Source organism: Phallusia mammillata, chromosome 1 (genome assembly GCF_965637545.1).
Source record: "Phallusia mammillata chromosome 1, kaPhaMamm4.hap1.1, whole genome shotgun sequence".
NCBI classification, from domain to species: domain Eukaryota; kingdom Metazoa; phylum Chordata; class Ascidiacea; order Phlebobranchia; family Ascidiidae; genus Phallusia; species Phallusia mammillata.
This window is the reverse complement of record NC_137252.1, coordinates 4,506,480-4,520,314: the sequence shown is the minus strand read 5'-3', so window position 1 is coordinate 4,520,314 and position 13,835 is coordinate 4,506,480. Positions and strand designations below refer to the sequence as shown.

Genomic DNA, 13,835 nt, shown 5'->3' with positions numbered 1-13,835 from the left:
TCCAGTAGAACATCTCCTCATCAATATTGAAATGAACAAACTTGTAGTAATGCAGACAGGTCATATATAATACATCCAGGCATTTTCTTGCTCACAAAGGATAGAAATGAAACAAAGTCAAGGTGAAAAAGTGTTGGTGAAATAATATATATACTTAAAAGAATAAAAGAGTTGTTAGACCAGGTTGGGCATGTCCCAGGATCTGTTACAACTTTTTTTTGCGACGCCTCTGGAAAAGTTTTCTGGTCTTGCGACGCAGGGTTAACTTCTGGTCCAGAAAATAAAAGTTAATGAGAAAACTTATTATTAAAGCTGTGTTTATCGATACAACCACCAAAAGCCACAAAACGAACTATTCTGCGACGCCCTTGGAAAATTGAAATGACGCACCAGGGCGTTGCGAAGCACAGTTTGACAACTACTGTGATACAGTATAATTGTGCTAAAATTTAATCTTCTGAATTATGTTAAAAGTTCAAGATGAACAACAGTTACTCCAGGACACCCCAAAGTCACTTCCCAACATTTGAAACCACCCTGCAATAAATTCTGCTTTAATTTTTCCACATTTTTATCTGATGCAGAACTTGGAAGGTACACGAACATACAACCCCCACCACCAGCTCCAGTTAGTTTACTCGCAAAACCATTGTTTGTAGCAATCTCATTAATTTCATCGAGTTTTGGATGTCCAACTCCAATCGCATTTAGTAAATGGTGGTTGGTTGTTATTAACGTCTGAAACCAAAACATATTTAAAAATTACAAATAGCAGCTCCAAAGTACCCATGCAGACCAGCAATCACGTCATACTCATTCTTAAATCATATTATGTCAAGCCCATTGAAAGTATGATACCTAATCAAGCCGGTCATATGGCAAGGCACATACTAGAAAAATCTAGCCTGTGGTGGAATTCGAATCCCAACTTGATCTAGTATAATGCCTATAATGGGCCTGACATACTATAATTGTGTACGAAGATATGTAAAAAATGTCTGTAAAACATTACTGAAATTAAGACATGCAAAAAGACATTTAAAACATACATATTTGTTTTATTTGCAGCTGGAGGAGTAGCCACAATATTGTAGTTACTAATTAAAAAAAAGAGTGTTTACCGTATTTTACGGACCATAAAGCGCACCCGATTATAAGGCGCACTGTCAATAAATTGCTTTGATTAGTTTTTTGTTCATACATAAGGCGCACCGGACTATAGAACGCAACGTATTTTAAGGAGTATGGGTTACCGTATAAAGCTCAGTAAAGTCCCGTATAAAGCTCTGAATATCACAGTTGGTAGTTGCGTTTACCATAGTTTTTGTGTAAGACGGTGGTTTATTTATATAATGATAGTATCGGTACTGGTTTTGAGTGTAGCCTAGGCAATTAAGCACTACTTGATCCATACATTAGGCGCACCGGCTTATAAGGCGCACGATCAATTTATGAGGAAAAAAAAGGATTTAGATTGCGCCTTATGGTCCGTAAAATACGGTAGGTTTAACAATAAAAGCTTATTTGTTACCTTAAATTGTTCATCAAATGTATTGCATTGTGAATAATTTGTGAACAAATCTTCTGCTGCTTTACTAATCTCATGAAAACTCTCCAGAATTGGTTGCATTACTTTTGTAACCTGAAACAGAAACAAAAAATCACCACAAAAGGTAAAGACATTATTCACTCCAAAAATGTGTCTAACCTCATCGTATTTTCGTTTGACATTAGCCACCATAGCCTTTGTGTTTCTCGTTACTCCACTGTCAACCACCATAATACGTATGTGTGGAAAACTAAAATTACACAAACAGGTTATTCAGATTTTGAGGGTAATATTAAACACCACATGGTACCGAATGTGAGAATATGTGCAATAAAAGTGTATGTTAGAATGGAATAAAAAGATATTTGAATTACAACCCACAGCCCTAACTCAAATAGCCCTAAACTATCGGCTATTTCTCAAGACAAGTTACGTGTACCATATGGTACAATGCTGTGTTTAGTATCATGAGACTGTATGGGGAGCCAATACACCTTTCACAGTTGACAAAAAAATTAGGAAGACAAGGAGAAGAAACTACGTAATCACAACCATGAAATGAAGTGTGATCTTTGTTTTCTAACTATATATATATTTAATTAAACCAGATTAAAGTCAACTACCTTTTAAAATGGTTGATCTTCCCATTTTCAAATTTAACAGCTCCACCATAAGTAGAAACAGCATTATCCACACCGGATGGTCGGCCATGAACAATTTGTTCCAAGTCATATGCTAGATTGTTAATTTCAAATAAACTGTCCTTTTCAAGGGTATACCCTGTTGACAGCAATATATATATCATGTCAACCAGTTTAACATAAGCACCAATAATATAAAGTAGGAAACACCAGCATTATTAAGCAATCTTAAGACCCTTGTTAACATAATTAGTGAATATAGGGAAACACACAATTGGATTTACAGACATACTTACCATCTGATGTCTTTATAGTATCAGTATATATAAGTAAAGCTGTAGCAAGTGCAACACTAAACGCCGATGAAGAGCCCAGTCCTGCTCCAATTGGAAGATTGTTACTTGTAACGGTAATGTCCAATGATGGTAAACCTTTTCCAGGTCCTTTATTAAATGTCTGAAATACAAAACAAAGTGTCAAAATCTGCCAATCCCAAGTTTTTTACAGATACATCTCTACTGTCAATAACAAACTAATTAAATTAAACACACAAAATGCAAATCGTACACAAAAATCTGTTAACATAGCTTAAAAAAAAGTTTTATACCAGCTACAGAAGTAATGCAACATATTCTGCAAAACATGATAGTAGTAAGAATTCCACAAAACACATACAAAAAGACTTTTCACATTAAAATGCAGAATGAATTCTTACCTTAAAGTAACAATAAATAGACACAGTAAGTGCAATATGTAACAACTCATTTTCTGTTGCAAAACATTCAACAATAAACTCCTTGATCAAATTTTTCCATGTTTCCGGATTTTCGTTTAAGGGACATTGTTTTGAACATTTCGTGTGAATCGCTTTTAGTAAATCAAGAGAGATAACAACTGTTTTTTCACACAAATCAGACATCTTGAAATTAAGACCACCTTCTGAGTATCGTCCCTCCAGTTGAACCTACACAACACAATAAATCAATCATCAAAAAGGGATTTGCGTTCAGGTAAAAATATGTAATAAAATAAACGCAATTAAATATAATGCTTTTTCAGTATATAAGGTATTATATTACAGTTGTAAAGGTTTAACTTTCCCTACACAGATAAGTGCAGTGATTTTATGCAACAAAAGCTGTTTGTTAAGCTTGTGGAACACAGCTTTGATCATAGTTTTAAAAAATATCCTACAAATGTAATACTAATAACAATGCATTGCAAAGCATCGATTGGTTTGTAAGAAGAGTTGTACTGCAATACACATGTTTTTCTGCCCTAAGCAATGTGCTGTATTCTATGCACCTAATGTATTTACAACCATAAGTCATACACAACGCAAATCAAAACATTCCTACCTCCATAAAACCATTCACGGCTGCTGCGATCGCCATTTTGCCATAAACAACCGCATGTTCGCCATGTAAGATGATTTTTCCCGGTGCACGAACTGTTATTTTCTTCACAGCCATAGTAAAACAGTTCATAAGAGTGTTAAACTATACAATTTGAGAAGTATTTTATTTCACAATGGCAAAGTCAAACAAATCGAGCAAAACCAAACTTCGTGCCAAATGTTCAATGGCGCGTTAACTCGGGATTGTAAACAATCATGTCATGTTTCAATCATTGGATTTTAAAGTAAGGGAAATTACCTACATTTTTAAACTTAAGCGGAAAGTTTGTTTCTGCTATTCAAATTGAGAACAAATGTAAGTCGGGCCTTATAACGCCTCTAATAGACCAGTTTTTACGTATGTGTACGCCAGTAGTTCTCAAACTGTGCGTCGTTTCAATTTTCCAAGGGCGTCGCAGAATATTTCCGTTTCGTAACTTTTTGTTGTTGTATCAATAAACACAACTTTAATAATAAGTTTCTTAATTAACTTTTATTTGCTGGTACGTCGCAAGTCCAGAAAACTTTTCCAGGGGCGTCGCAACAAAAAAAGTTTGAGAACCACTGGTGTAGGCTACGCCATTACCTCTGACCTACATGAACGCTTCAGGGCTGATCCCAGTAATAAGTGGGCTACTTGTTCTTAGCGTTAAACTAAGATTTAGTTAAGCACTTTTGAGAGAAAGAATCTGATGATAAAGTTAACTTTTACAATTAGTTCAAACAAAGTTTTTTTTTTTTTTTAAAACCATTTGGACGAGCTTCGAACCAACTTTAGTCGCAATATGCACGTTTTATTTGCATTGATATTTTTTCACTCTTGGTTATTGCACTTGAACAGAAAAAAGAAACAACGAAAGGACAAAGAAATATGGTAGGGGGCTTTTCATTACCCCTACGCGTACCACCAAGCTGAACAGAGAATAAATGAAGAACAACCCGTATTATCGTTGTCGCACGTCAAAAAGCTGTACAAAATTTTGGGACATAGCAAGTCAAAAGGACAGTGAAAAATTTGAGCACAATTGATGTTTTACAAAATGGTCCTCTTAACGCAAACAGTCTGTCACGTACAGCTTTGTTAACTTTTGAGTAACATTGCCACGCAGTTTTCAATTCATTGCACAAACATATTACAAGCGTATGAAGGTGTTGCAGATTTTTGCAATGATATCCGTCGAACGGTCATACTTAGTTAATATAAGGCGGTGCAATATATAAGTAAATACACAGTGCATCAAAAAACAGCAATCGTACTTTGTTACTTCACTTTCATCTGAGAGAACTTTTTGCGTCACACGTCCAAAAGGAAACGAGAGAATAAAACCGAAGGCAGAAAAAGATAAAATAATAAAAAGTAACTGGGAATGTTAAAAAACACACAGATATTTTACGAACAGTAACCGTCGTTGGTACGTTCATCAAATCAACAACCAACATATAAAGGCAAGAATGTACTTTACAAAATTGTCAAGAGGCAGTCATGAATTTGCCGCGATGAGATGTAACAGCAATCACGGAATGTTGGTGAAAAACATATGATTCATGATCTTATATCATATCTCATAACCTGAAGTTGGCTTATGCGACCGTTTCGGCTGATAAACAGTTTCCTAAGTTTTCTGTGTTTGCAGTTATGGTATTTTGTTGAATGTCGGCAACCAAATAATTGTAATTCCGCCCTTGTTTTTCAGTCAATCACATATCTCATAGGGAAATTCGTACTATTTGGTCTCAGTTAAAGGAAGAAGTTTTCGAGTCGAGAAAGGTGATAAGCATCGGTTGTTTTTCCTTTTCTTTGTCTTTTCTGCACCAGCCGACAAGAAAGCCACCCTCAGTAGCCGCGTACAAAACCATACTGTTGTAACTGAACGTGATGCTAAGAAAAGTGGAAAAATGTATTATTATCATTATATTGTGTACCATTATGGCACATAAATGTTGTTTCAATATCAAACAGAAAACAAATATTTTTTTTTAAAAAGTGTGCCTTTTTTGCTTTGTCACTAGCAACTAATTTAACTTTTCTAACTCTTCATTTCGCAATTAACCACAATATTGTATAGTGTTGTTCGTATCACTGTACTTCGCCCCAAAGTATGGAAATAAAAGCATTATTTTTTTCAAAACAGCATTCGTTTTTAATTGTTTTTTATCGAACTTCTTTTTCACATTTTTTAAACGATGATGATTGACTGAACTCGATGCTTACCTCACAATAGGCTGATGAATACTCTGTGTTGTGACGTCACGGACGTGAGTAAGATCCCATGATGACCAGAGTCTGACGCATCCGTTCTCCAGTCCACCGGCCAGCACATTAACTGACCTTCCCTCTGGCGCTGAACTGAATGTGACGCAACAAACGGGAATCTTACAATCCTGGGCTGCTACGAGACTACCGTTGATTGTCCACAGACGAATGTGACTTCCACTGTCGTTGCCTGAAGTAACAAAATGTTAACCATTTAATCTCTGTGTATATATTTTTCTCTTTGGAAAACAAAATTGTACTTCAAAAAATGTGTGTATTTTTCCTAGTTTCGGGTCATTTTTTACAAATCCCAACGTTTTTTTGATTGATTCTATTTGAATAAAAACCAGAGTAAGGCGCTTTTTATTGAAAGATAAACTAAAAACGTTACTTTAAATAAAACGCTTCTAGTTTTTTTATCTTGATTGGTTTTGTTTCGTGAAAACGCCTTTTTTATTTATCCATTTATTTAAAACAACGTACACTGATATCATGTTGTCTTAGGAAAATGTATTTCTCATTTTACAAACATTCGTAGTTAAATTCACCGAACGTTCTACTTACTAGAAGGACAAACTGTGCAAATGTCTCCTGACGTTTGGCTGATAGCAAGTGACGTCACAGCATTGGAATGTCCCGTCAAGGATCTGACGTAACAAAGAGCGTCGAGGTCCCAGATAGCAGCTGTTCCATCTTTCGAACCTGACACGAATATTCGAAATGCCCGGCACACCGATAAACACGTGATGCGTGACGTGTGACAATGCAAGGTCACGGGAGGAAGGAATTCAAGGTCACAACCCTGTGATGTGGAAAAATATATTTGACTGCCTGCTTTTGGTAAAACAAAAGAAAACACTAAAAAGTTTTTTGACCGATAGTTCAAGACATATGTTTCGCTTTTTTGTTTAAGATAAGGCAGATATTTAAGATAACATTTAACAGCAAGTATCTTTAACATACTAATCCCGCATCTTTTTTGCTTTTGTTTATTTATCTCCCCAAAGTATTTCAAATTTAGCCAATGTAGTGTTTTTTTTTAATAATATGTGGCAATATTTCAAGGGACACGCCATGTACAATAAAACACATTTAATGAAAGTACTCGTGTGTTTTTTTGTGTTTTTTTGAAGACAGTCACGAAAATATTTAAAACAACATGAATTATTTGACAAATTGTCAATCGTAACAAAATGCACGAGGTGAGCTGTTAAGTGATTTAGCTCTTGTAAAATACCTTTTCAGGCATCGTATTGCATTTCTGCGCTACAATCTTTCCCAAATTTGTCCCGAAGATAATTGAACGACAGTCGGGTGCAGCGATGCATGAAGTCACGTGATCATCAGGAGAGAAACGCACAAGGTTGATTCCTGGTGCGTTGTGTTTCAACTTTAACCTTACGATGCTGAAAAAAGGTCACATTTTATGATAAATATGCTGATCCTGATAAATATAGCAAACGTAGTCTCTGTCTATGAAACGTTTCGATAAACACCCATACCATTAATAATGATACAAATGAAATATTTGTAGGTTTTTATTTTTCGTTCTGATTTTCTTTTTATCGTTTTAGGGTTAATAAGTCCCTTACATTAGATTTTGAAGCAAACATAATTGTACTGTGCATAAAATGTACTAGCTGCACATGGACAAAGCAATCATACTCTTTACAGTTACAAGTAAACTGTTAATAACCCCTGTTAAATGAGGTTTTATTTGCTTCGTTTTTACATTTATTTCATTTGAGGATAACACAAGTTGCTGTCGAAACGTCATGTTTTACACAAATATATTGGCCTGATTGTTTCTTGTTAAACTTTTTATACAAGTTTCAGCATATTTTACTTCTTACTTGTCTGGTCTTTCGTATGTGACAAGCGCCGACCAGTTTATGTCGATTTGTTTCGTCTGACTTCCTTTGCTGCGAGCATAAACCACCAGTAATCCCATCTTCGGTGCCAACGCGCATACGTCGTTCGTCTCAAGTGCTATCAGGGTCCCAATCGACCCCGTGACGAGTTTATGCAGGAACACTGTGGGGTCTGGGGCAGCCGGAGATCCCACATATTCACCCCAGTGAAGCCCCTTTACTGATGCAATGGGACGGGGCAACTGTGAGTAAATTACAGTGTTTAAAAAATGGACAAAAAATAAAATGGACAAAAACAAATTGCACACAAAAGTTAAATGTACAAAAAAAAAACAGTAGAAAATACGCAACCGGCAGCCAGGCCATGCTTGTCGAAATTTGCGATGCTGTTTTAGCATATTCCGGTCTAGCTTATTTTATTCAGTCTCTAATTATGTATTCAGTCTCGTGCGGTCTAGCTTATTTGTGCGGGAAATTTTCCAAACAGATCTAATAACGTCATTAGGGAAATTTCCAAAATATAATGTTGCCCCCCCACCCCCCTCCACTCCTTTAAAAAGTTCTGGATACGCCCCTGTATGTATGTGCCGTTCGTTAAAACAGAGTAATATCTGCATAGCCGAAGTCAAAAATTACCTTCGAATTCCGGATTCTTCTAAAACCTTTCGTTTCCTGACTTCGGAACGAACCAAGAATAGACTGGGAAATCCCCTCACCTGAGAAGATGACGGAATTATTAAAAATTTACTGAAACAGTTGAACACCTAAATTCGAAACAAAGCTAATTTTGCTCACTTGGTGGCGTGCCGGCAGAGTTGTCACCATGACGACCGACATCGAAATCGGACAAGCATGCTGGATGAGGAGATGTAAAGAGTTGCTTGGGAGTTTGTCCGTACGTTTTCACCATCGTTTCAAGCGCTCTTCTCTTCACAGGCTCCTCCACTGAGGAAATGTCCATCCCGAAATATGTCTGGAAGCAAAAAATCGTGAAGTCTGGGTTAGAATTGATGTTGGTTTTCGTATGTTTGATGTTGTGTGAAAATTGTTAAACTAAGATACACATCGTTTTAAAAGGAGATTTCATTAATAAGAAACAAATACTAAGATACAAATACTACAGATGTAAAATATCGTGTATTGAAAAATGCAAGACAGTAAAACACCGAATCGTTTTGTTATTGTCATCTCCAGACGAACAAATCCTCTTGTTTTACTTGTGTGCGATGAAATAGGAAACGGTTTTACAAAAAAGAAGAAATCGTATTGTTCATGTTTTAATAGTTTATTCCACCATTTTTGGTGATTTCTAAAGACACTGGAGCTCATGGGTTTCATATGAAAGACTAAAACAAGCACTAAGTACTTAATACTGTTAAAATGTACTTCAAAGAAATAAGTAATTAATAGAGGTTCTTAGCAAGATTGTAAAACTTACCGCAGGGTGAAACACATTCACGGCATCCAATGCAGCCTGTCCAGTTTGCTTGAATCCAAACACAAGGTCGATCCAGTGGTGTAAGTTAGCTGTGACGTAATCGCTCTCCAGCGCCTACAAGCGGATATATCACATATCATTTTGTTTGTTGCGGTGTCAGAAAGTGAATCAAAAACAGACGGTCAGAATCAAAAACTTGTAAGGGGCAGAAACTTGGTCGAACGGTCCAAGCACCTGACCCGCATACAGACATTAAAAAAAAGATGATCGGGATTCGTCCCCGGGATCGTCCGGGCGTTGGACCCCGTGAAAGACTACTTGTACGTTGTAAAAAAAACGTTTAATTCCAGACGCCGTCTCAACAATCGACAATATTTTTTATTTAGCTGCTTTTGACGGACGTGTTCGAAATATTTAGATTTTTTTCTTTTCTTAAACGCAAGTAAACTGCTTCTGGGCAATGGAAACATAAAAGACTCTTGAGTCACAAACATTTAACCGCTAGTCACATTTAGTCAACATTGGCAGGGAGTTTGTATGCCTCACCACTTAACCGTAATTTACCTGTCGATGAATCAGCACAAACAATCTCGGGTCTTCACGACACCACAGTGGTAAGGTCACGTGATGAACACGTAATCCACACTGACGTAATCCGAAGTCGAATCCTGAACAAAAAAAGCTAAATTGATGTCTGCGGTAAAGTGTGGTATAGAACAGCTTCACTAAAAACTAAAAAATGCATGTTTTTAATGATTAAATATTCTGTAACTACGCTTTGTTAATATCAGGTTTTTGTAGCATTTACATTTGAAAACAGGTGAACAAGCACAGTTTTATTTATAATGTAGAACTTCCGGTAATGTTGCCAGTACCGATCTTAACAGGTTTGCCAATGAATTGAGTGTATTTCGTTCGGTAAAATACAACATAACGACACAATTGCACTGAAACAATCGCCAAGCCGGAAATAGCTACGCAACGTTGAAACGTTATGGAGCGCTCAAAAGTAAAGGAAAAAATGGTGGATCATGACTAAACGCAGTGCAGCAACACCGTATTACAAAGCGTTATGTGACTGGGGCTCGCAAGAAAGTGAGGTTGGCGCAGTGTTGGTAAACACGACTGGGTGGAAACGTTAGTGGCACCAGCCGAAGGGGCCCGAACCGCCCGTGCCAGGAAATATGGAGGAAAAGAATCCATCGAAAAACCCTGTCGGATGATGACACTCCGGTCGAAAGGTTTAAGTAAACCAGGAAATGACTAAATGTTATGCTACATAAGTGTGATTAGTTACTAGTATCTGCTTACCCTCCAAGTTGCATAGAAACTCTGGCAAAAAGAAGAATTCCGGAATCAGTTCCTTAACATCAGTTGTGGATGCGAACGATGAGAGTCGATATGTTGTGGCCATTGAGTGAAAAGTTCGATCAGGAATATCGAAAGATGCGTCTTGATATTCCAGGAAAAGTTGAGTAAAAGGGGGAAGACGGACCAGAAAGTGAAGAACAGTGCCACTGAAAGAAAATAAAGTATTTTTTATGGTTCTACGTAAGTGCTTATATCCAAACATAGGTGCTAACATATTTGGGACTTAAATAAAACTCGCTCGCTAGAAAAAAAAACAAAGCGAAAATGGTTTCAAAACAGGCAAAAGTTTCAACAAAAAGCAAAAAAGTGCAAGAATATTTTTAGCATAAAAAACATGATAAAAACGTGCAAAAGCAAAATGTAACAGTTCATGAAAGACGACATAAAAAATTTAACTCGAGTATTTTCATATTTTCATGTAAATTATCCATACCTGTTTGAATAATGTGATCCATAGTGGAACGGTGGAGTTTTCAGTTCCCTTTCATCTTCCGAACAATTCTTGTAATCTTCCTCAAGAAATTTGTAGCGATCTTTGAAATGTTGTTCCCTGTTTACATCTTGGACTGAGATCGGTTTCCCGAGCAACCTAAAGGTCAAAGAGATATTTTAGTAACACCCAAGAAAAAAATGCATGACAACTACTGAGAATATTTTGTAGTTGATATAAGTAATTTAAACAAGCTTAAACTAGCAGTTGTGGCCCACCCTAATTCAGACATTTTTAATTAAACGTAACTTCGAATTGTTAAGCTTGTCAATGCGATTTACAGGGGCATGTTAATAACCAGATATGAACTCAACGAAAGATACAGTTTGGGATTCAGTAGACACAATGGAATGTACTTTTTACGACCGTAAGTCCTTCCATCCTTCCATGGCTGATTTTGATCAGTTTGTTTAAAAAGGATAGATTTCACATACATATTATTTCGAACTGTAACAATCAACATACCTGTATGAGCCACTTCCCTCCAAATCAACAATCTGACTCGTGTAATCTGACAACACGAACGGCATAACCGGGTATTGCATGAGATCGTTAAACGAACGTCCAGCCGCTTTGTTTAGTTTGGTCAAATACTCGAAGTTCCCGATGTGACCTTGACACCACGCTTTTGTCATTGACTGAACGTCTTCTACTGTAGCGAGATTTGGAAGTTCCAATTTGTTCAACTCGTTGTAGATTAAATCGCGTTCCTGGTATCAGATAAAATGCCACACATTGATAGAGACAAATCTAAGCATACCAGCCAAGGCGCAATACGGAATTTAGCCCGTTTATGGTGGTAATTTTTTTTAAAAGTGTCCAAATCCCATTTTGATCCGCTAACAAAAACGTTAAACGAAATTTTACGTATTGTGTCGGCAAAAAAGGTTTAAAATAAGATGTGAAAAAAATGACCACACATATTTCTGACTGGAAATAAATAGAATTAGTTTTCGACGGTTGCACATTATGGCACACATCAAAAAATGAAATAGCAGAATTATTTTGTACGTTCTGCAGTTTAATCATTTCTAGGTTACGTGTGATGAAACTTCGTTAATGCTTAAGACATGTTTTTAACATAATTCAAAAACTTACAGCAATGGATTTGAATCCGAGAAGATAGGTCTTCCCATTGATGAGGAAGATCTCCAGAGCAGTGTCCATCAACCTCCACCATCTCTTGTGGAACTCGAGGACATCACGGTGCTGCCATGACAACGAGAGCACTTCCTTTTCGCCGAAAATCACCTTGAAAAGCCGAAATTGGTTGCTCAACAACAAGTACCGAGCATTCAAAATTCCGGCACCGAGCACTCAACAACAAGTACCAAGCATTCAAAATTCCGGTACCGAGCACTCAACAACAAGTACCGAGCATTCAAAATTCCGGTACCGAGCACTCAACAACAAGTACCGAGCATTCAAAATTCCGGTACCGAGCACTCGAAAGATCATCCTAGTATGTTTTGTACCTGTGTAAGTGAAGGGTCGATAATAGCTTCCTCTCCCACAAAGTAAATGTGATTTTCCCCGATTAAAATCTCCCCGCTCGTCTCACGGGCAGTTGTGACGTTGGTGCAAGATTGTACCATGCTGATGCGTTCGTTCATTTGTAACCTGCAATCAATGCGTTAAAAATATCAACCCACAAGTTAAGAGCGATTAAAAAGCAGTGCTCTTTTTAGTCAGGCATGCCCATGTTGTTATGACCTCACACGTATGTATGTCTTTTCCCAAGTGTGACGAAAAAGTAAATTGTTCGTCTTAATTGTATAAAGACGAATGAGCATTAAACTAATCAACAGATCCGTGTATAGTGTTGTGTTCTTCAAAACTCAAATGTTTCCTAATGTATCCATGAAAAATTTTAGGCAGTAGCAGTAGTTCGCAACTATCGAGCCGTTCTTATGCTTTATCCTAACTATTTTTCCCACTGTAATTAACTGTATCACTGTGAACCAAAACACCTCTACTTGTTCAAAATCTCAAAAAATTGTCAAGCACACAGAATTGATTGGCTACTGCATAGCACAAACAAAGCTTAAAATCATTAGTAGATCACTGAGAGTCAAAACAACATGGCAAGTACTGGTTCAAAGTTCACACTATAGAAAAACATGAACTAACCTTGTTCGTATCGTCACTGAGTCTGACGAATGAGAATCGTCTTTGAAGAGGAAAGCAAGAGGACGGATGTGACCCACCAGAAAGTTTTTATCCTTGCCTCCCTCACTCACCGGCGTTCCCATGGAAACGGGAATCCCCTTCTTAGATGCGTTTTTGTTCTTGTTGAGCATAAATCGTTTGTCGACGCCGATGTGACATCTCTGCAGTCGTCGCCTTTCTCTGTTGAAAAGCACAAACGTTTTATGTAATATTTCCCTACAAATATAACTCCGGTTCAAGACGACCATGGAGTAGGTGGGTTGGTTGCAGGAGGTGCGTGAAAACAAAATACTACTCTACACGTGCAAACTTTTTACCACTTCCAGGTTAATATTACATACAGTATCCTCAGACTGGTGTACTGGGTTAAAAAACCATTTCTTGCCAAAAGTTCGAGAGTCTCGACTTAAAGGCAAAACTAAAACAAACTAGAAGGGTGGCTTAGCACATTTTGTTGTTGCATTTACAGTTACACTATAACCTATTTTAAAACATAAATATATTCCTATGCTTTTTTTGTATTGGGTCCCATATTAGCCATCGTCTTTTATAACCTTAGTTGTTTTTGCAGGCAGAAACTCATGGGTCCCCACATATGCAAAGTTGAAAATAATGCATTTCAAGAGATAACCATAATTCACATGCTACCCAAATTT

The 13,835-nt window shown here is 37.1% G+C and overlaps 2 protein-coding genes across 3 annotated transcripts in view; both read right to left on the bottom strand.

Moving 5' to 3' along the window:
• Positions 1 to 47: 47 nt before the first annotated feature.
• LOC145227120 (mevalonate kinase-like) lies at positions 48 to 3,806 on the bottom strand. Its single transcript, XM_080092339.1, has 7 exons — positions 3,549 to 3,806; positions 2,906 to 3,154; positions 2,487 to 2,646; positions 2,173 to 2,329; positions 1,709 to 1,799; positions 1,532 to 1,642; positions 48 to 738 (listed from the first exon to the last, which is right to left on the bottom strand). The coding sequence occupies exons 1-7, from the start codon at positions 3,675 to 3,677 to the stop codon at positions 463 to 465; spliced, it is 1,173 nt and encodes a 390-aa protein (XP_079948465.1). The 5' UTR covers positions 3,678 to 3,806; the 3' UTR covers positions 48 to 462.
• A 553-nt stretch (positions 3,807 to 4,359) lies between these two features.
• The window catches only part of LOC145214060 (lysosomal-trafficking regulator-like), a 41,399-nt gene continuing 31,923 nt past the window's right edge, over positions 4,360 to 13,835 (bottom strand). For both annotated transcript variants that reach the window (XM_080082531.1, XM_080082604.1), the window contains exons 50-64: positions 13,141 to 13,359; positions 12,486 to 12,630; positions 12,109 to 12,261; positions 11,476 to 11,720; positions 10,954 to 11,109; positions 10,461 to 10,666; positions 9,714 to 9,817; positions 9,150 to 9,263; positions 8,507 to 8,684; positions 8,348 to 8,427; positions 7,694 to 7,953; positions 7,078 to 7,246; positions 6,405 to 6,642; positions 5,799 to 6,030; positions 4,360 to 5,465 (exon numbers count right to left, since the gene is read on the bottom strand). In XM_080082531.1, coding sequence (XP_079938657.1) covers positions 5,321 to 5,465; positions 5,799 to 6,030; positions 6,405 to 6,642; positions 7,078 to 7,246; positions 7,694 to 7,953; positions 8,348 to 8,427; positions 8,507 to 8,684; positions 9,150 to 9,263; positions 9,714 to 9,817; positions 10,461 to 10,666; positions 10,954 to 11,109; positions 11,476 to 11,720; positions 12,109 to 12,261; positions 12,486 to 12,630; positions 13,141 to 13,359 — 2,644 coding nt within the window. In that variant the 3' untranslated portion in view covers positions 4,360 to 5,320. The remainder of the gene's footprint in view (positions 5,466 to 5,798; positions 6,031 to 6,404; positions 6,643 to 7,077; positions 7,247 to 7,693; positions 7,954 to 8,347; positions 8,428 to 8,506; positions 8,685 to 9,149; positions 9,264 to 9,713; positions 9,818 to 10,460; positions 10,667 to 10,953; positions 11,110 to 11,475; positions 11,721 to 12,108; positions 12,262 to 12,485; positions 12,631 to 13,140; positions 13,360 to 13,835) is intronic.